The sequence below is a fragment of the Panthera tigris genome, chromosome A2 (genome assembly GCF_018350195.1).
Source record: "Panthera tigris isolate Pti1 chromosome A2, P.tigris_Pti1_mat1.1, whole genome shotgun sequence".
NCBI lineage: Eukaryota > Metazoa > Chordata > Mammalia > Carnivora > Felidae > Panthera > Panthera tigris.
Genome location: NC_056661.1, coordinates 128,605,748 through 128,629,512, shown reverse-complemented (window position 1 = coordinate 128,629,512; position 23,765 = coordinate 128,605,748). Strand labels below are relative to the sequence as shown.

Genomic DNA, 23,765 nt, shown 5'->3' with positions numbered 1-23,765 from the left:
TTCCATCCATGTAGTTGCAAATGGCAAGATTTCATTCTTTTTGATTGCCAAGTAATACTCCAGTTCTTCTTTATCCATTCATCCACTGATGGACATTTGGGCTCTTTCCATACTTTGGCTATTGTTGATAGTGCTGCTATAAACATTGGGGTACATGTGTCCCTTCGAAACAGCATACCTGTATCCCTTGGATAAATACCTAGTAGTTCAGTTGCTGGGTCGTAGGGTAGTTCTATTTTTAATTTTTTGAGGAACCTCCATACTGTTTTCCAGAGTGGCTGCACCAGCTTGCATTCCCACCAACAATGCAAAAAAGATCCTCTTTCTCTGCATCCTCGCCAACATCTGTTGTTGCCTTTGTTAATGTTAGCCATTCTGACAGGTGTAAGGTGGTATCTCATTGTGGTTTTGATTTGTATTTTCCTGATGATGAGTGATGTTGAACATTTTTTCATTTGTCAGTTGGCCATCTGGATGTCTTCTTTGGAGAAGTGTGTATTCATGTCTTTGCCCATTTTTTCACTGGATTATCTGTTTTTTGGGTGTTGAGTTCGATCAGTTCTTTATAGATTTTGGATACTAACCCTTTATCTTATATATTGTTGGCAGATATCTTCTCCCATTCTGTTGGTTGCCTTTTAGTTTTGCTGATTGTTTCCTTCGCTGTACAGAAGCTTTTTATTTTGATGAGGTCCCAGTACATTTTTGCTTTTGTTTCCCTTGCCTCCAGAGATGTGTTGAGTAAGAAGTTGCTGCGGCCAAGATCAAAGAGGTTTTTGCCTGCTTTCTCCTCAAGGATTTTGATGGCTTCTTGTCTTACATTGAGGTCTTTCATCCATTTTGAGTTTATTTTTGTGTATGGTGTAAGAAAGTGGTCCAGGTTCATTCTGCATGTTGCTGTCTAGTTTTCCCAGCACCACTTGCTGAAGAGACTGTCTTTATTCCATTGGATATTCTTGGCTGCTTTGTCAAAGATTAGTTGGCCATATGTTTGTGGGTCCATTTCTGGGTTCTCTATTATGTTCCATTGATCTGAGTGTCTGTTCTTGTGCTGGTACCATACTGTCTTAATGATTACAGCTTTGTAGTATAGCTTGAAGTCTGGGATTGTGATGCCTTCTGCTTTGGTTTTCTTTTTCAAGATCACTTTGGCTATTCGGGGTCTTTTCTGGTTCCATACAAATTTTAGGATTATTTGTTCTAGCTCTGTGAAGAATGCTGGTGTTGCTTTGATAGGGATTGCATTGAATATGTAGATTGCTTTGGGTAGTACTGACATTTTAACAATATTTCTTCTTCCTATCCAGGAGCATGGAATATTTTTCCATTTTTTTGTGTCTTCTTCAATTTCTTTCATAAGCTTTCTATAGTTTTCAGTGTATATATTTTTCACCTCTTTGGTTAGATTTATTTCTAGGTATTTTATGGTTTTGGGTGCAATTGTAAATGGGTTCGATTCCTTGATTTCTCTTTCTGTTGCTTCATTGTTTGTGAATAGGAATGCAACCGATTTCTGTGCATGAATTTTGTATCCTGAAACTTTGCTGAATTCACGAATCAGTTCTAGCAGTTTTTTGGTGGAATCTTTAGGGTTTTCCATATAGAGCATCATGTTATCTGCGAAGAGTTTGTGACCGCTAAACCAGCCCAGCAAAAAATTTTAAGGGGGACTCTCTGATGAGAGAAAAGATGAATGAATGAATGAATGAATGAATGAATAAATAAATAAATAAATAAATACCAAAAGCAACAAAGATTAGAAAGGACCAGAGAACACCACCAATGTTCAACTCCAACTCTACAAACAACATAATGACAATAAATTCATATCTTTCAGTACTCACTCTAAACGTCAATGGACTCAATGCTCCAATCAAAAGGCATAGGGTAACAGAATGGATAAGAAAACAAGATCCATCTATATGCTGTTTACAAGAGACCCACTTTAGACCTAAAGACACCTTCAGATTGAAAGTAAGGGGATGGAGAACCATCCATCATGCCACTGGTCAACAAAAGAAAGCCGGAGTAGCCATACTTATATCAGACAATCTAGACTTTAAAAATAAAGACCATATCAAGAGATGAAGAAGGGCATTATATCATAATTAAGGGGTCTATCCACCAAGAAGATCTAATAACTGGAATTCTTTTAACTCCTCATCAAATCCTTTGTCATGCTCAACTTTCCTCTTCTCACTAAAAGACATTTATTCTCAGCTACTAAAAACTCTTTCTAAATTGAAACCCTTCTAGCTTCTCAGACATTATATTCTTCCCCTCTCCTCTATCTCCATATACTCCATCCAGCAGAAAGGAATAAGGTCATACATGCTAGGAGGCCTAGAACTAAATGCATACCATTAAGAATAAGAGACATTTAACTTAAAATTAGTATTTTTTTTTAGTTTAAAGCATTGATAAACTGTCATAGTTATAAGTTATTGCAGTATAAATAGTAGAAAAAAATATATATGTAGAAAAAGTTTCTGATAGCTTAGAAACTGGAGCAGTGTAAGTGGCTGTCCAGATGAGCAAGTAAATGATATTGCTGTTTGCAGAGATGACCAGTTGCAGTGGATTCTATAAAGTCCCAAAATATCATGGCCTTTTTTTTCCCTGAAGACAATTTACTAATGCTATTCAGTTTGTTATTGGGGGCATAAAGTTGACATTTTCAAGGGAGCAAATTATGTATGGTTATTGGAGCCTAACTTAAAATTCTTCCATAGAGCAATAGTACCATACAGTATTTTTAAAATTAATAATTTCAGCAGGGTTAGAACAGAAGCAAGCCAGGATGCTTCATATTCTACTTATATTTTGACCTCTATACTATCAACATTCTCCAGGAGATTGAGCATTTTAGAGAAATTATGATACTCTCAGTGATTATGTGGAATTTCACTTCTCCCGACACATATACCTAACTCAATTTTCCTGGAAAATTTGAATCCAGCAGCATACTTGCAACATTAATAGTGCATGTCACCACAGTCACTAGAGAGCATATTAGTCTACTGATACATGTGATGGAATAAAGAAAATAGAATGGGTGCACGTTCTAATGTCATAACAATAATGTATGCCAAAATATATAACTTTATTTTGCCATTACTGGAATTTAGGTTTCTTATTGCAGACCAAACCTTATTCTTTTCAAATTAGGGTAAACTCAAGAATGTTCAAAGGTAATTCAAGTCAAATGAAGTCTGACTTTTGTTCTTCATCTTGTCAGAGTAGCATTAGGCTCTGGGGAGTTTAGAGTGTGACAGCAGCAGGGGAGGGACACCTGAACCTCAGTTGACAGCTCTCCATGCTCTCGTCCATTGAACGGTATATTGGCCTGTCTGGTTGTAAAAATCCAACCCCTCACCCCCATGCTGGCAGCTACTGAAATGCCCCCATTCCCGTCTAACTCCTTATTTTCTATTGCCTGACTTTGCAAAGTGTCATATGGTGACTATCATCATGAGCCAGAAAGGCAGCAGGTTGGCACATCAGTGTATACCTCACAATTTTATTTGACCACAGAAGGTCACACTGAAGAACTTCTATCCGTGTTGTTTGGTGCGCGCACCTCTAATGGATGCATATGGAATTTAACAGCTTCTGTTCATCACAAACACCTGTGGAACACAATTAGGCCGATTTCAGAAACTTAATTCACCATAGATAAGACATTCCTTTCATGTTTATAAGGAAAATAATTTTGTTTCTTTTTTTTTTTTCCCTTTGGATATTTGTCCAACAAGAAATTAATTATGGGTGGAGCTTAAGTGCTGGCTCCAGGTTAAATGATCAAGACTGCCTTTGTTCTCCCTCTCTTTGCTTTTACCAAGATCCCTCATGCCCTAAGCTTGTTATCTCACACCCCATAATACGACAACATTGAGGCAAACTGCAAGTGGGATGTTAGAGACAGACTGGCCCCTGGGCGGTCCTTCCAATAGCATTCTCTAGGTGAGTGCACCTATTGCAAATATCCTGCCTGGACATCGGTATAAGTGTTTTGTCTTCAGCTCTTAGATACTAGTATGTGTTTTGCATCTCAGTTGGTCTGCCTTTTCCATGATGTGTTGATGGATACAGATATGGCTTGATACAGAAAATGTCAATACCTTGTACTTTCAGGCTGTTTCACGGTTTGTATGTTCTTCAAGTCTACTAAAAGAATGTGGCACTATTTGCTAACCTGGTTGAAGCTAAAAATATAAAGCCAATTAGCTTAATTGAAATATTAGGATTATAAAGTTAGTTTGAAGGTTTGAGTCCTTTGAAGACTGGTTAATTTTTCTTCCATGGCCTTAACTGGTACCCTATTACAAAGACATACTCACTGAATGTGGGTAGAGGGGCAAAATCTAATTGACTACAGGAGAAACAGCTCAGGTACTCCTGAGTGCATGTTGTACTTTGGGCACAGAGTGGTAGTACTTTTATATGAAGGTTTGTACTTTGGTAGTCTAATTGAAAGTATAGTCAGTATACATATTTATGTTAAGTATTCATCTCCTCCAGTTCCACAGATATGCCAACTTGAAGCATATTCAATGTGTGAAAACCCAGATTTACAAAATAAAATCAGTGAATGTATTTTTCAGTCCAGGAGTTTCTTTACAGATCAGAGGAATTTCTTTAAATAGCAAGATGCCATATTGCATGATAGAATACACATACATACACATACATATATATGTTTTACATATATGCCATGTATTTTATATATGTGCTGTATAAATATATTCATTTACATACAACCTGTTCTAGACTGTGAGGTATAACTGTAATTATGTTCAATACCTGAAGATTGCAAAGTTCTGTGTTTTGACATGCTTGAATTTAATAAACTGATGGAAATGAACTCATTGTTATGATTATACTGAATGCCTTAAGTTTTTCATAGTTAAGAACATTTATTTCAGAATCAAATACATGATTACAAAACTATTACTACTCTTTTATTTTTATTTGTTAAATGTTTATTTATCAAGGGAAACTATTTCATAACCCAATATTCATGTTTCATAGTTTAAGAACATGAGTCAGTGACAAATTCCATGGAACTCAACCCAAAGAAATTCTTTACGCTCCAAAATCACTTTGCACTCTAAACGATACCAGCCTTCTTCAGCTCCTCAAGATCTTTCATGGAATCATAGTTTCTGTAGAAATCTGCATATGCCTTTTTTCTTTGTTTGGCCACAGCAGACTTACAGAGGGCCGCAACCCCCAGGGATACAGTGACTGCTCCGACAATATGAAATCACAGAGACTTGGCCAGGAGGCCAAGCATCAAAGGTTTTTTCAAAGCACTGGAATTCATGGTAGTTATTTTCCTCAACACCAACTGCAAACCCAACGTCCTTCCTAGGTGACATAGAAATGGACCTCATCTCTTTTCAAGTAGAGAAGTTGAAGTCATAATACACACTTAATTGATTTTACATAATCAAGGCTGATTTACTGAGAAGGCCAGTTGTCACTATTTGCTTATTAAATTTCTTACAATCCTAATTAGTGACAGTGAAACAAGTCTTTGACTTAACCAAGAAAAATTTTTATCAGTAAACAACAGCTTAATTCTTTAAAGCCCATGCTTTTGTTATTTCATCAGTGCTATTAAAATACATTTGTGTAAAGAATTGTAGAAGATAAATCTGAAACACAAGCTTGTCGCTCCTGCTGCCACATTCTTCGATTGCTTAGAAACCCTGACTGAAGTCTCTCAGGTTCTCTGAAAAACTCTCTTGCTGCTGCTCAGTAGCCTGATTCAGGTAGGCTATGCTGTGAGAAGATAGCCAAAGTGGATAAATCATCCCTTCCCTGTTCTGGCCCTATCCTACATATGAGCATGCTAAAGAAAATTGGCCCCAGTGCTCTAAAACTCCTTTTATCTCAAGATTTTCTATGCACCTAACCCTCCCTGCCCCTGCCTGATGGTACCTTTCCCACGATCTCTCCACAAGATCTGGTCCCCATAAAAACTCAGTTATTATTGAAAGCTCATTTGAAACATTAACCTGGCTTTGGCCACCTCATCTGTCAATCCCCTTAATAATAAGGAGCCTGTTGGGTTGGAGCCCTTTCTGAGAAACCAGGGCAAATGTGATTGTTTGGGATTGAAATACAAAATAATAAATACAAATATTGGCCATTATATTAATAGTATATTGAATATATAACTATTATATTGAAATATAGAATATTCAAATTCCGAAATTATATCTGAAGTTACAAGCTCTGCATTTGTGAGTTTATTTCAAGAATGGACCCAAAGGGCAACGAAAGTCCAGATAGTGTGTTTTCTTTAAATTTAAAAGATTCACGTGATACAAAGCAAAGTCTGTAAGGGCAACAATGTAGCTGAAATGATGACCAAAGTAAAATGTTTTGAGAGTACTAATTAATACAACTGCACTGAATTAAAAAAAAATCATTAAAAGTGCAGTTATAGGTGAAAGTTCATATTACTGAGAGTGAAGAAAATCTACAGAATTCGACATTGAAAATTGCTCATTTTTATCTTGATTTTATAGATAATACCCATTTAAGTTAAGACTAATCTGTGCTTTTCACTGTGAATAGTATTATATTTAGTTTTAATGTTTCTTTAGTTAATTGTATAATAAAGTTTGGCCAAACCGTTAAGATGCCTTTCTTGCCTTCTAATTCAACAGTCTGTGAAAATCCCTTCATTATAAGAGGGGTTTTTAAATAAATATTCTGTGAATCTAAAAGAAGGATTGTAACAGTTTGCTTGGGCCCAGCTAATTGATCTCCTTTATGAATTTATTTTAAGACGAGATAGATAGCTCTAAAATTTACCTACTTACGAGGTACTAGGCCTGCCTGCCAGAGATTTTATACATGTTGTCTCAGTAGTTATGTGATGATAGAAGTGAAGGAAATCGCCAAGATTTCTAGAGATTCCTAAACTCACATGCCCTCAGCCACTAGAGATTTGTTCAACAAGCCCTTGGAACTCTGGCACTCCCGTAGTCTCTGCTTCTCAGCTCCTACAGACATTTTTTCTTGCAAGAATGTGGGCCTAGGACTGCCAGATCTTCCTATTTTTTCAAGAGGAACAAGAAATTAGAATTTTTGTGTGAAGTCTCCTGTTTTATTGGCTAGTTCAAGATTGAAACAAAATTATGCATGAACCAAACAAAACCTTTCCACAGGCTAAATTTGATTGACTTCTTGTGCAGGACCTCTGATCTGGCCTTGTGTCCCTGAAAATGAGACCCATATTGGTTCTGTAGGATGATTGCAGTCAATGGCTCACTTATAGCAAAAGAGTGACAGCCATCTCCATTGTAACAGGGTTGTGCCCCATGGAAATTGTACCCCAGTTCATACATTTGCAAGGCACGAGGTGACACAGTAGTGACACTTAGGCCATGGGTGAGATCACAAGCAACAGGGAAAAGGCTAGATACACTCATAGGCCTTTCTAGCTCTAACCTTCTATGAAAACCATGTCAGACCCAGGCAACATTTTCCAAAATTAAAAAAAAAAAAAGTGTGTGGTGATGGATTTAACTAGACTTATTGTGCTGAGCATTTTGCATTATATGCAAATATCAAATCATTATATTGTACACCTGAGACTAATAAAATGTTATATGTTAATTATACCTCAAAACAAAAGGAAGAGGGAAGTTATCACTTCATATGACTTTCTTTTTATATGACTTTTTATAACTGTGTTGGGTGGACTTTTTATTCTACATCTTATTTTGATGATTCAAACAGCAATGTTCCCATTTTTTTTATTGTGATGGTGTAGTTATGTGTTTTAATGCATGGCCATTCTTTAGGACAGTGAAAAACAGCCTGTCTAATATAAGGCATGCCTAGAATATTAGTTCTTCTACCTTATGAAGGAAGAGTTAAAATTTAGACTGCACTGTATATATGTAATTAGTGTGGTATTTTTGCGGTATCAATGCTTACATTAGACTGTCGTTAAAGTGACTTCTGATAATGAGATTAATTCTGTGATAATCTGGGCCAATCCTGAGTCACATAAACATAAAAATATTTACAATCTGGAGGGAGGTTTTAGGATTTCACTATAAATGGGAGAAGAGTGAGAGCCTAGACACAGGATTAAGGTATGTGTGTGATGGAAGCAGGAACAGAGAGCGTGGCACACTTGCTAATCTTTCCATCCCCACAAAACTCAAAGGGCATCTCCTGAGTATTCCAAAGTACCTTCCTAGTACTCCAGACAGGATCAAAATCACAGTGTACAGAAGGAACATACAAGAGCATGAAATCATTTCCAGAGATTATGAGACCTAAGACATGGCTCTGTCCGTCCTGTAACAGGGTGAAAACAGCATTTTTATCAAGATGGGAAGTGAAATTCAAGAACATTAAGTGTCATAGGAATGCACTGACCGTGCTGCATCCTTTTCTCCTCCTGACAGCCTTTGCAGTTAGACACCCACCCATTCTGCCACACCAAACTCATGTGCGGAGCCCTGTGCGGATAATTCTAGGCATCCTGTCCAAGCCTCTGGAGGAAACGTGCCTAATTAAATCATCAGCATATGACAGAATGCTTAAAAGTCAGGATCCAGAGATAAATATTGTGAAACAATGCTTATTATGAAAACACTAAAATTACAAATTTAAATGCAAATTTTAGTATTTGTTGGACACCATACATCGTATCCCTAAAGGAGGGCATATAATCCTTCGCTTGTTATTCTTCGCACTTCCCAGGAGATGGGCAAATGGCCAAGGAAATTTAGACAAAGGGAAGTTCAATGACTTTCACAATGTAAATCTATAATAACTCTCATACCACTCTACTTACATGAAAGTAGTATATTCAAGAGCATAATGATTAAAATATAGATATAGATTTTGAGCAGTAATGGGATTAATGTTAGTAATAGCTTTTTTTTTCATTTTGAATCTTTTGATTAGATTCATGAGTTTAATATTACATTAAAATTTATAGATATATTTGAAATAGTAATTCATAAGACTTTAATTATATAGATAGCTCACTTTGCATATTCTATTTTGCCTCATGATCTTAAAATATAGATTATTTTAAAACATAAAATTCTTTCCAAGCACCTCAAGAGCTTAAAAGTTGTTGGCATAAAATACTGTTTTACAGTGATAAGGATTGCTTTTCATATTATTTCATTGGCATTAATACCGCATCAGTGTGAGGTGGGGGAACTTGGCGATTAGTTCAGGTCTCACGCCTTTCTTGGGGCATTTCTTCTTACGTAATGTCATATGATACCAACAGTTGTCATCTGCTAATAGACTTCCCACAAATCTGAACCAAAAACTCTAGGCACGCTTTTTTTTTTATCAGATACAGAACTCCCTACACCCCAACTTTGGTTTTATGTCCTTCCTGATTTTTCCCTGCACAATTGCATGTACATTTTCTCTCTCTAATTACAGATGTGAGGTCACAGTATGTATACTATTTTCTAGCTTCCATTTCAATCTATGCATTATGTTGATATTTTCACATCATTAAAAATTCTTTTATAATATCATTTTAATGACTGGTAAATATTTTATTATGTGGATGGACTATTTACTTAATCTACTCTTAACAGAATTTTTTTCTTTTTAAAAATAGATAACATCTATACTGCTAAAATTTTGCATATATTCATAATTGTTTCATTAGGATTAATTCCTAAAACTACAATTGTCATGTTGAAAAGAATATAAAATCTTGTCACTGTTTTATGGAAATGCGTGATTACATTACCATATGCTTTATACATAGAGTACCCATGTCCCTAGACCCTCAACAACAAACTGTATTACTAGCATTACAATTGCTGTTGTTGTTGTTGTTGTTATCATTATTATTTGTTTGTCAGTGTAATAGGAAAATGGCATTCCATTGTTCTAATATGCAATTCTTTGGTGATCACAGAGGCTGAATATCATTTTATACATTTCTGGTTATCTAAAACAAAGAGACAAAGGAGAGGAATTTCCTAAATGTGTGTAAGTGGTCCTGCACAATTTATTCAGTTTCACTGTTCCAAGAACCCTCACTCTAGCTGCACACAGATGACAGTAAAATTATAGAGATGTAACGGTTAGTCAGTTCAGTGAAAGGGACAGTTCAGTCAAAAACTCTGACCAAATTTCCTTTTAAAATAAAGAATACTTATAATTTAGTGAAAAACGTGAGACTAATTTTCACAAGTAGATGCAAATGATTTAGATGATTTCATTTTCTCGGCAACATATAATGTGAAATATAAATCTTATTGAAACTGCATATTTACTTTGATGAAGTGTTACATTTTGAATATATTTAATCTTTTCAGTTTTTGTGCATTTACTTTCCTTTTTCAAAAGCAACTCAATTCAAAATGTGACTTGAATTGAAAATATTTTTATCTGTCTTTGATTTCCAAAATCATATTAAATGATCATTTATGTGATATATGAGATGTTCCTTGAAATGTGTCTGTTAAAAGACTTAAAACATTATTGGCAGGAAATTGGCCTTAGTAAGACTGAGTTAGCCCTTGCTGTGTAACAAATTTCCCCAACATCTAGAAGCTTAAAAGAACAAATGTTTATTATCTCACACATTTTCTGAGTATCACGAAGGCAAAGGCAGCTTAGGTGGGTGGCCTGGCTCGTGGTCTCTCAGGAGATGGTAGTGACACTTTTGGCCAGAGCTGTAGTCTCTTGACTAGGCTTGAAGGTTCTACTGCTACGCTCACTCACATGGTCGGCAGACATTTCCTCAACACATGAGTCTCTCCATAGGGCTACTCAGGGCAGACGTGGCTTTCTGCAGAGTGAGATTCTAGGGATAGAGTGGGATGTCAATACCCTTGTTTTAGCACTCCGAATTACGGAGTTTTCAAATGGCTAAACCCAAATGCAGTTTAAAAGACTCTTCTGATCTTTTTAAACACCTCTCATCTTCTTTGTTTTCTTATGGATTTAAATAAAATTCCATTGTTTATTTTAAATGAAATAAAGAAACTTTAATATGTGATTTTAAAGAAACATCTAATTTTCTTTATATATGAATCCTCTCTCTTGCAAGTACTTAGCTTTAATACTAAAATTCTTATCCTTCTCTACTTATTATTTTAATAAACTGTCATCATGGCTTCTCCTCCAAAGGTTTAAAATGATAATTACTTCAATAGTAGCTTTATATCACTTTGGGGACCTAAGTAGGACTGAGGCCATGTCATGGGTGCAAAGGATTCTGTAATGATTTTAATATAGCTTATTTTGTTGCAGAATTTCTTTTCATTTCCTTAAAACAATAGAGACATAACTGATTGTATAATCTTATTTTATTCTAGGTCCCCTAAAAACCCAGAACAGAAGATCATTAAAAGAGTGATTGCTCTTGAAGGAGATATTGTCAAGTAAGTACTTACACTGAGTTCAAGTTATAAATGCTGGAATTTTGTCAAGTTTTAAATCATGTTCCTTGGGAAGTACAATGCAGTTCAAAGGGGACCAGAGCTTTGGAGACATCCCAAATTAACTGGTACATCTTTAGCGAGCATCTCCAACTATTTCAGGATAGAAGGCACATGGAAACTTTTGATTACATTATCATCCTTTTTTTTTTTGTAATGTTTGTTTGTTTCTTTCTTTGAGAGAGAGAGAGAGAAAGGAGGGGGCAGAAAGAGAGAGAGAGAGAGAGAGAGAGGGAGAGAATCCCAATCAGGCTCCGCTCTATCACTGCAGAGCCTAATGCAGGACTGGAACCCATGAACTGTGAGATCATGACCTAAGCCTAAAACAAGAGTCAGAAGCTTAACTAACTGAGCCACGCAAGTGCCCCAATTATATTATTCTTTAAATGTGAGGCACAGGAGAAATAAATACTAATTCAATTTAATTTAGTCATGTTTTCTAAAATGACAACTAAATAATTATTTTTCAAATATTAAAATGAGCATGATTATTTTAGATTATGGTATCGAGGTTTATTTTAGAAAAATTCAAAAATGTTTTATTATTTTACAAGTATATACAGAAACTAGGTCAGAGCTTTCACACTCATAGCAATGGTGGAAAACGAGAAAGGATATAAAACAAAAGCTTCTGAATCCATGACTAAAATAGTAGCTTTAGGAAATAACAATGTAGGGGCAACTTATCTGCATAGCTTAGTTGGTTGAGAGTCCGACTCTTGATTTCTGCTCACGTCAAGATCTCTCAGTTGGTGGGATTGAGCCCCGAGTCTGACTCTGTATTGATGGCATAGACCCTGCTTGGGTTTCTCTTTCTCCCTCTCTTTCTCTGCCCCTCCCTCTCTCTCTCTCATAAAATAAATAAATAATCTTAAAAAAAAAGAAAATAACAATCTAACAATCAGGTATTTTAACAATCTGTAGTATTGTCTTATTTATTTTACTTGCTGATGAATCTAGAACAGCATTTGAGATTCAACAAGTAAGTATTGATGTGGCATGATGTGTCTCATTTTGATTGCTTACTTTTAAGTAAGTTGTAGTCAGTTCTATACAATGTAGAGGTCAAAATGCTCTGAAAATTATTTCCAGAAAGTTTCCTGATCCTGTTTTCCAATAATCTTAATCCTAAAGTAACTGTGTTAAGCATTCCCCAGACCCTTTGTGGGGGTCAGTGAGATCAGAACTACTTTCCTAATAATACTAAGATGCTGTTTGCCTTTTTCATTCTTATTCTCTCTTGAGTATACAGTGGGGTTTTCCGCAGGCTGTGTGATGTGAGATATTGCTTCAGATTGCATGCAAGAGCAGATATGGGAATATGGTTGTCTTCTATTAAGCCAAACACGAAACGGATTGGCAAAAACATAAAAAATGCCACTGATTTCAACTCTGTTTATTTTGTTTTGGGAAGTAATTATACTTTTCATTGAGCGTATTTGTTTTCATGTGTTAACATATAGGTTTGTTATTATTTTAGATTGAATCTATAACATTGTTTTTATTTATCTTTTATTTTTTTAATTTTTTAAATGTTTATTTAGTTTATCTTTTTTTTAAATATGAAATTTATTATCAAATTGGTTTCCTTACAATACCCAGTGCTCATCCCAACAGGTGCCTTCCTCAATGCCCATCACCCACTTCCCCTTCCTCCCACCCCCCATCAACCCTCAGTTTATTCTCAATTTTTAAGAGTCTCTTATGGTTTGCCTCCCTCCCTCTCTAACTTTTTTTTCCCTTCCCTTCCCCCATGGTCTTCTGTTAAGTTTTTCAGGATCCACATAAGAGTGGAAACATATGGTATCTGTCTTTCTCTGTATGACTTATTTCACTTAGCGGAACATTCTGCAGTTCCATCCACATTGCTACAAATGGCCATATTTCATTCTTTCTCATTGCCAAGTAGTATTCCATTGTGTATATAAACCACAATTTCTTTGTCCATTCATCAGTTGATGGACATTTAGGCTCTTTCCATAATTTGGCTATTGTTGGAAGTGATGCTGTAACATTGTTTTTAATTTGCCATTTTAATTCCCCATATGGTAAATATTGACAAATGGTATCCACATAAACAACAGTTCTTTGAGATCCTCAATTATTTTTAAGAGTACAAATTATTTTTAGAGTATAAAGGACCAAACAATTTGAGAACTTGTTGATGTAGGAATGAATGGGCAAAACTTTCATGTCATGAATTCCTCTTCATTGGTAGTCTGCATGGTATTAATGGAGATATTGAGGTATTGTTTGAATGCTTTACATTTATGTATATTTGTGTTTTTTCAAAATCTTTATTGATGTGTAATTTATATACTGTATAAATCACCCATTTTAAATATAGTTTAATGTTTCATTATAAACATTATTGTATATAATATATATAATATATGTTATTATATATATATATTATTATATATAAATATAGTGCAACCCTCACCACATCTAGTTTTTGAGAGCTTCCATTACCTTCAAAAGTTCCCTCTTTCCATTTGCACTTAACTGAAGCTACTCCAGTGCCAGTGGCCAATCCCAGACAACCATGGATCTGCTTTATGTCTCCATAGTTTGGCCTTTTCTAGAAATTTTATTTAGACAGTATTATACAATATGTAGTCTTTTATATCTGTGTTTTTTCCACCACGTATCAGAATGGTTTTTTTTCTGTCTCCTCCAATGTGTGAATATCTGTAGTTTGTGCTTTTTTATTATTAAGTATATTCTATGTATGGACATCCCACATTTTGTTTGTGTACTTACAAGTTAATGAAGATTAGGATTTTTCCAGTTTGGGGATATTATGAGTAAAGATATGGACATTTGTGTCACTGCTATGGACACTTGTGTCTTTGGGTAGAAATATGTTTTTATTTCTACCGAGAAGTATTCACATATGTCATTGTTAAAACACCTATATACCTAGGGATACTGGGTATTTTGGTGAAATATATGTTTAACTTTGGTAGCTACCAAACTGTTTTTGAAAGTGGCTATTGTATTTTGTGTTCTACAGTCAGTGTAAAAGGGGTTGAGGTTCTTTGTACTCTTGCTAACACTTGGTACCATGAATATTTTTTTATTATAACCATCCTCATGGGTATAAAATAGAATCTTGTTGTGGTTTTGATTTGCATTTCCCTGAAGGCTACTGATGTTGAGCATGTTTCCATGTGCTTATGTGCCATTTATATATCTACTTGAGTGAAGCGTCTGTTCAGCGCATTTGCTTGTTTTGTACTGGTTATTTAATATTTTGAATTATAAGAAGTCCTTTGATTTTGAGACCTTAAATAGATTGGGCATTTTGGGGGGAGGATGAATGGGCGTGTATAATAATGTGATTTTAGTTAGGTGTAAGTGCGTTAATATCAAAGAGTTTAGTTTTTGTTACCTGGAGGATTTGCATTTTCAATTTGCAGAATCTGAGGACTGTGTTTTTTTTTATTTTGAAGAGGCTATCTAGCCTTCTGATTTCTGGGAACTGGGAAGGGCAATAATTTGGAAAACCATTTGACATACATGCATAAATATACAAAATATTCTTTTAATATTTGGAAAACAGTGTGGATATGATGCAAATCCCATTTAAAGAATGAGTTAGCAAAGCTTGAAAACATTATGTTAAATGAAAGAAGCTGATCACAAGAGACCATATACAATTTAATTCTATTTATGGTGTATGAAATGTCCACAATAGGCAAATTTATAGAGACAGAAAATAGAGGCATAAAGAAGGAGAATGAAAGATATGGGTATAGTAGGTTTTTGTGTTTTGTGTTTTGTTTTTGTTTGTTTGTTGGTTGGTTGGTTGGTAGGGGACATGAAAACATTCCAAGATAAATTGTGATAGTCTCACAGCTCTGTGAATATATTAGAAACAGTGAATGTACATTTTAAATGAGTAAATTATGTGTTATATGAACTACATCTCAGTGAAGTTATTTAAATAAAAGAATTGGTCAACACAGGAAGCAAAAATTTTATCCATGTCAAATAATCTAACAAGATTAGGAATGCCAAGGGATTCATTTTATAGTATAATACAAAGAGAAGGCAGTTTTAATTCAGATGTATCAATATTGATTAGAGCTGAAGAGTCAACGCAAGATTATAAAACTTGGTCAGACATAAAAATCTCTGTACATTTAGAAATCCTACAACAGACCTCCCTGAGAAAAAAACCTGGCTTGTTCTTTCCTCAGTAAATGTAAATACTGTATTAGGTTCACAGAGGAGAGGCAGAGCTGGAGGGAGGATTATCCGCACAGGGTTGGGAGATGAAGAAAAGGGAGGTGGGAATGTAAGAGATTTATACCCTTTCCCCCCACTGATGCAACCCATGTGCAAAGTCTGGCTTCTTTGTTCTGATCCTGAAAATTAACTCTTTGGACATATGTCCCTTTCTGTCCCCCTTCACTACACCTCTACCATGAACCCATGAATGGCATACAGAATGGAAGTGTCAAGGCTCAAGACTTTCCTAGTATGTAGCCTCTAAAAACTATTTGATAATTGATTAGAGAAAATAATTTTTGTATTTGGTGTTTTAAAAGAAAATTTAAAATTTTATTCCTCTGAAATATTGGTATGTAAGAATTATAGGCTTCCTGGGTTTTAAATTAATAGTTGAAAATATTCCTGGGGTGCCAGGGTGGCTTAGTCAATTGAGCGTCTGACTTCAGCTCAGGTCATGGTCTCACCGTTGGTGAGTTCGAGCCCCACATCAGGCTCTGTGCAGACAGTGCAGAGCCTGTTTGGGATTCTGTGTCTCCTTCTGTCTCTTCACCCTTCCCCTGTACTCTCTCTCTCTCTGAAAATAAATAAATAAACTTAAAAATTTTTAAAATATAATGGAATAATTCCTATAATATATTTCTAACAGCATTTATAAATATTAACAGGTATTTAAGTATAGTAAAGTATTATTTACTATTAGGCTTACCTTTTTTTTCTCTATGACACATTTTTTCAATGCCAAAACATATACAAAAAATTTTTTAAATTTGCTTTCTGTCTACCACTAGAAATCATTTGTCTATTGGTGTCCTAACATGTAGAAGACAGGGTGCTTTGATCTGTAATGTGGACTTTCCATTCCCACTTTTAACTTGGATAATGCTTGATTTCTTAGTAGGCAAGCTAAAAATAAATGCACATCACCAAATTCTTTCTTTCCTTTTTTTTTTTTTTTTGGAAAAAACTTGATATATCATAAAATGATCAAAGAAAAAAGTTTTGACTTATTACAACTCAAGTTACCCTTATTGTGGGTTTTGTAGTATTTTTATTGTGAATTACACGTAGAGGGTAGAGAGGAAATGATTATCTTTTCAGAGCTAAGCACTTCAAAGTCTTAATTTAATCCTCAATTTAATGTTCTGTTAGTTTAAAAAAAACCAGATATGTAGTAAAGTATAGTTTAAAGACCCCTTTTTTTATGGTAATTCAGCAGATGATTGAATTATGTTCTGTTTCTACCTGGGGAAGGAAGGGTGTTAGAAGCCAGGGATCAGCCTAGCCTCACTGAAGAATCGGAACGGGAGTTCAGCAGGACTACTGGTTTCTGTTCATTTGTACCCTCTGTCTGCTGGCGTGTTGCTTTTGCCCATCTTGTTTGGGTTCCAGTTGGCTTCTGCCCCATTGCTAACTGCTGACTTCCTTGGGTTTGCCTCTTGTTTAAACTACCTGAGAGAATATGAGTGTGTCCCTTTGAGGTGTAGGTCTAGGATATGCCCACCTGACAGGCCACTGGTCGGCCAATAAACCAGCTGCCTTTGGGGTAGGCACCCTTCCATGGTCTGGCCAGTGTGGCTGTGTTGGCCAATTGCCTAGTACAGACCCTGTGGCTATAAGGGACCTCTTGGAAGGGGCTCGCAGGTATGGCAGATAGTGTGAGGCCTCCCAAATTGGAGCACTGTGATTAGCATTCACTTTGCTCAAAATTACCCTTTGAAACCTCATGTTCAAGAAAACTATAATCTCTTCTCCTTGGTAGTTGTTTTGACATTACTCTCTGAAGAAGATTTATGTACTCACTTATTTACTTACTTACTTAAATTACAGAAATAACAGAAATTTGAAAAATTCAAAATGCTATAATGAACATCCTTGCACACATACTTTTTTGGACATGTGTGTGTTTATTGTTGTAGAACAGAGAGCTAGAAGTAGAAATACTGGGTCAACATCTGTTGCTGTTGTTGTTGTTGTTATTTTTAGTTCTAATATACAGCCAAATTTCCCTCCTAAGAGTTTTACACTCTTACCAATATGTTTATACTCTTACCAACAATACATGAAATATGATTTTCAGAAAAAATTGGTTTAAAGATCATATGCAATGGGGAAATTGTGGACTTCAGATTCAGAAGTCAAAACATTTCCACACAAATTGTGAAATTAGTTTAGATGATTGGGTTACGTTTGTTTTAATCAGTTCCCTGACCTATAGACCTTAGAAAGATTCATTTAATGAGAACTGGTCTAGCCACTAGAGAGACACAATTGAATAGAAGAGACAAAGTCCCTGCCCTCATGGAGGTTACATTCTAGTGGTTAGAAGCAGATAATCATCAAATACATAACACATAATGCAATGCCATGAGCTCAAAGTACTAAAGAAAAATAAAGTAGGAAAAAAAGTATAGAGCAGGGGTCTGGAACTGCTACTTTAGATAGGATGTTCATAGTCAACCTCTCTAATGAGAAGATATTTGAGCAGACTTCTAAATTAAGGGAAAAAGGAAGAGAGCCATGTTAGTATCTAGGACAAAGGAAGTTCAGACCAAAGAAATAACAAATGTAATCCTGAAATGTGTATGCATAAAGTGCGTTTAAGGAATTGCAAGAAGTCAGCATATCAACCCTATTGAATGAGGTAAACTGAGGTAGGAGACTAGGAGTAAGAGGTTTTCAGAGCTTTGTGGCTCATAGGAAGGATGTTGGATTTTATTGTAGTAACATGGCAGGCCTGTGGAATGTTATGAACCATGACTGATAGGATATGATTGGCATTTTTAAAGGATCGTTTTGTCTGCTGTATGGAGGAAAGACTAAAGGGAGGCAATCTGACCCAAGTAACGGGTCCAAGTATTTCTCTCTTGAGGAAATAATATGTAGCTTCCTCTAAAAGTAGTTAAGTATCCTTGTTTATGACATGAATGGTGACTACTTTGATATTTTCAGAGTGACTCATTTAAGTAGTCACATTATTTGTAATCACAGTCATTATGATTATATTGACAAGGCAAAAGTACAGTTGAAGTATTTGTTCAGCGAATTCAGCCAAATACTTCTAAGACCATAAAAGAGGTGACTTGGCAAGTCTGAACTTGCTGTCAGGATGTCCACATTAATTAACATCACAAAGCAGTTTCTCGATTGTGTGGATAACTTAGCCAGGAATGTAGTCATTTTCATGTTAACCCAAATGCGCCTACTTATCTATAACACAAGCAGTAAAAAAGCCGATGAAAGTAATATTTAGACAAGGCCATTAGTTCCACCAAAATATTTTTCATAGTTATTTGCTTTTTCTTATTAATTTGTTATGACTCACATAGAAGGACTGTTTTAGAAAAAGATAAAATGAATAGAAAGCACCAAACTGCAGGAAGTCAATGTGAATCAACCACAATTGAAATGTGTAAGGCATCAACATTTTTTGTTGGGCACTTGTATTTCTGTTTCACAGATTTTCTCAGCCCTGTCAGAAACGAAGTCTATTATCATTTCTCTTCTTACCTACTGAAATACACTTTACAGACACTTGGAATCTGGGATTCTGTGTAGTTAGCAACCTCAGTGAAGTGAGTCACCAGTGAAGAAGGTAACCATATAATTTATCACCTAAAGAAGGACACATTTGGGAGTGAAAGGGGATGGTTACTGTGTTGGATCAATCAGCATAATGTGGTGGCCAAGACTGACTGGAACAAATGGTCACCCTGCCAATGAAATAGAAGCTACTTTATCATTCATTCACTTTGCATAATTTGATTTCCTTTAGTCTGTGGCTCTCCTTGTTCAGGAGTCCAAGAAGTGTTCATAGAAAACAGAGTCACTTCACTTCCTGTCCAGGGAGGCCTTAGGTCAGGCAGGATCAATGGTGTTGTGGAAAAGCACATCCTGCTCACAACACAGGCATTTCCACGCTAGAAAGTACAGTGCAAGACTTTCTGTAACAATTATTGATATTGCAAAGTATTCTGAGGTAGAGAGGCATGAGACTTCTCTCACTGCAAAATATTTAAGTGATAATTCCTCTTCAAGTCTAGAGACTCTATTGTAAAGTGTCAAAACACCCTAATTTATTAAAAATAACTTTCTGGTGTTAGGAAAAAAATTCAATTGAATCACTAGAAATTAAACATTTTAAAGCTTGTTGATTTTAAATGTGCTGTTGAAGATACGGAAATCAATACTAGCCTATCACAGATGGTTGAATCATATTATGTTCCAGAAAATGATGAAGCTTTATAGGAAGAAAAACAGAACTAAATTGAGTTTTCTCCAGTAAAACTAAAAATGATGCTTGTTTAATAACTTTTTTCTTTTCTTTTTTTTTTTTTTTTTTTTTTTTGGTGCAGTAGCTCTGAGTAATAGAAGCCTAATATGTCTCTGTAGCAGTCTTTGAAGACCTTGCATTGATTTATGACACTTTGGGCAGATTAGGAATTAGGACTGCATTCTGTCCTAAAAGCAAGGGCAGAATGAAAAAGAAATTTGGAAAGAAACTTATGTTCAGGATCCTGATAAAGATTGCTAAATAGAATGTTTTGGAGCATGGAAGCCAGTGGTTTTATTTTAGAGTTCCCACCACCCAGGTTGGTGGTGGCTTTTGAACACAGGAGGATATTTATACACTGGGCCTTAGCTGTTAGCAACCTGAACAGAAGGCTTTCACAAATTTCTGAGGCTCATAAGCCTGATTTAGTTTGAATTCTGAATTTTCCCAAATCAAAATGGCATGGCACATTTGTATTTAGTACTTAGGGTCTGAACAACACTATTACTTAATAGATAAGGCCTTGGGCATGAAATTAAATGTCCCAGGGTCTGTCCAATAAGGGTTAGTTACCGCTAAATTAGAAGCATTTGTGAAAACCCATCAGTTTTACTCTCATGTCAACCTGAGAAATTATTAATATCTTCTGGACATTCCTGCCTTTGTCTTGAAAGAATGATAATTCTTCTTTACTGCAGAATTATAGATTTGTAGGTAACCCGTGACATTGTGGAAATCTTTCTCTCTTTTATGTAGTTACAGGTAATTATTTATCATGCTGCTGCTGAATCAGTGAATAAAAATGGAATGGCTAATAAAAACTATGCATTAGCAATAGGTATTTCTTCCTCACCATCAAAAAATAGCCACTTTAATTTTATATGTAAAAATGTTGATCTTGATTTTTAAAGTCAAAATTATTTCTGTAATCAATTGAGCAGTGTAGGGAGGTTTCCAGAGGCATTTCCCCAAACATAGTGTACACGCTTTCATGTAGGAGGATGCAACGGTTGCCGGAAGTCACTAGACTATTTAGATTGAATTACTTTTTCTCATAATCGTGACAGCTAGTATAGTGTGTGATTCTCTCCCTGCCCCCATAAGTGGTTTCTCTGGTTTCATTTTCTACCTTAGGCTACCTGTCTCTTGAACAGGATTCTTCCTTAGATATGAACATTCTCACTGTTTATTCTTTCATGCATAGTCATGTATCATTCATTGTGGTGTAAAGGTTAAGAGCACAAACTATAAATTCAGACTTCCTTGATTTGTATCCCAGCTTTGCTGCTTCTTATGTTACTTTGCCAAATTATTTAATTTTCTAAACTTAACTTTCCTTACCTGTAAAGTGGAAATTATAATAGTACATACTCCATAGAGTTTTCTTCAGGATTACATAGCGTAATGGATGTAATTTGGTTAGCACGGTACTTGGCACATAAGGATGTATTCGGTAATTAGATATTCTTAGTAGTAGTCCTGATTTACTCATTATTTATTGAGTGCCTTGGGTATTTACTAGGTGATAATCATTGTCTGGGATTCTGAGGTTAGAAGTATTAAACACTGTAGATAGTTGTTGCCTTCCCGAAGCTTATGCTCTGGTGGAAAGACAACAAAATACAGAAATACAATGTAACAAGAGAATTGCCACCAAGAAAATATCCTAAGGCTGCCTGCCGAAGCCTCCCTGGAGGAAAAGTATCTGGTTTACCTGGGGAGCTGAGCTGTGTTGTGTTCACCTTTCTGGTTAAAGTTTGAGATGAAAAGGGAGACTTACAGTCTCCTCCTTAACTGCGAAAATAATACAGGCTTAGTATAATTTAGAAAATTGAAACAATACTGGAGCATATGGGGTAAAAAGAAAAAGTCCTTTTTTCTAGTACTCCTAATCACGCTTCCAGAGGTATATATGGTGTTGTGTATATCCTAGTACCAGATTGAAAAGATTAGAAAAAATATTTATGTAATAGCATTTTGCCTTGAATATTCCATAAAGAAAAAATATATACTTCAGATATATCTATAAGAATTTACATTTCCCAATATGTGTATTACACAGATATACTGATGTTATGGTAATATCCTATGTCTCTACTAGGTAGGTATTTGGAAACGTAGCAACTCCAGAACTGCTTATTTATTAAGCCCTAAATTATAAAAAAAACAGCCCTAGGAGTAGCCCACACAAAAGTACTATGAGCATATTATTGGGTAACAATAATTGGTGACCTAGATAAAACCATTTATTTTTATTTTATTTTATTTTATTTATTTTATTTTTTCAATATATGAAGTTTATTGTCAAATTGGTTTCCATACAACACCCAGTGCTCATCCCAAAATGTGCCCTCCTCAATACCCATCACCCACCCTCCCCTCCCTCCCACCCCCCATCAACCCCCAGTTTGTTCTCAGTTTTTAAGAGTCTGTTATGCTTTGGCTCTCTCCCACTCTAACCTCTTTTTTTTTTTTCTTCCCCTCCCCCATGGGTTTCTGTTAAGTTTCTCAGGATCCACATAAGAGTGAAACCATATGGTATCTGTCTTTCTCAGTATGGCTTATTTCACTTAGCATAACACTCTCCAGTTCCATCCATGTTGCTACAAAGGGCCATATTTCATTCTTTCTCATTGCCACGTAGTACTCCATTGTGTATATAAACCAAAATTTCTTTATCCATTCATCAGTTGATGGACATTTAGGCTCTCTCCATAATTTGGCTATTGTTGAGAGTGCTGCTATAAACATTGGGGTACAAGTGCCCCTATGCATCAGTACTCCTGTATCCCTTGGGTAAATTCCTAGCAGTGCTATTGCTGGGTCATAGGGTAGTAGACAAAACCATTTATAGAAAATTACTGGTAAGAACAGGAAAATGAGGGGTGCCTGGGTGGCTCGGTTGGTTAAGCATCAGACCCTTGGTTTTGGCTCAGGTCATGATCTCACTGTTGTGAGATTGGGCCCCACATCAAACTCCCTGCTACAGCGTGGAGCCTGCAAAGTATTCTCTCTCTCTTCCTCTCTCTCTGCCTCATCCCTCCCCTCTCAAAATAAATACACTTAAAAAAAGAACATAAAAATTAATATTCAATGATATCCTCATTATTTAATATTCTTCATATTAAACTCACTGTATCTAAAAGAAGTATTAGGAATGTTGTGTTCTCTCTGGGCTGTCCATGGGCTGAAATAACTGTGGTGCTTCAGGTAGAAAACCCATTGGCTGAACTTAAGTAAGAAAATTTTTCTGCAACTAGGAGCCTAGCAGGATGCTCTGATCTGGCTCCATCTTTGTCAACATCTCCTTGTTGCTCTCCAAAATATAGTAGTCCGTTTCTAACTTTGAAGCTTTTCACTAAGCTCCTTTTCTCTCTTTTCGGGCTGGCTTTGGGGACTGCAGTTCTGCCATGATCCTCCTTCACCTCCCCCAGTACAGACAGATTATGTGAAGTGTTTTTGTGGAGTCTGGTGTTTCCTTGAAGGAATCACGTCACACGGAGGGCCGGCTAGTGTGTTAGTTTTATCAGCCTTCTTCACTGCTGGCTTAATTACAATTCTTAGTAATAGACCTTTCTGAAGTTGTGAATGCCAAGTAAAAATATAGAAAAATGCTAACTTTTGTACATTCCTTTCAACTAAATATTGATTTTTATTTTTTTCTCTGCTCACAGTAATGTAAGTCTGTCAAATATTTTGAAAAGGCATGTAAGTACAATTATCTTTCTAGGAAGCTAAAAAGATTGTCTTAAAATACCTTTTTAACTAAGCTTAAGATGCATGCCAGAAAGACT

The 23,765-nt window shown here is 35.7% G+C and overlaps 1 protein-coding gene across 7 annotated transcripts in view; it reads left to right on the top strand.

Annotated features, from left to right (window-relative positions):
- Positions 1-23,765, top strand: part of IMMP2L (inner mitochondrial membrane peptidase subunit 2) — an 881,848-nt gene that overhangs the window by 583,983 nt on the left and 274,100 nt on the right. For all 7 annotated transcript variants that reach the window (XM_042970147.1, XM_042970161.1, XM_042970156.1 and 4 more), the window contains one exon: positions 11,340-11,405. In XM_042970147.1, coding sequence (XP_042826081.1) covers positions 11,340-11,405 — 66 coding nt within the window. The remainder of the gene's footprint in view (positions 1-11,339; positions 11,406-23,765) is intronic.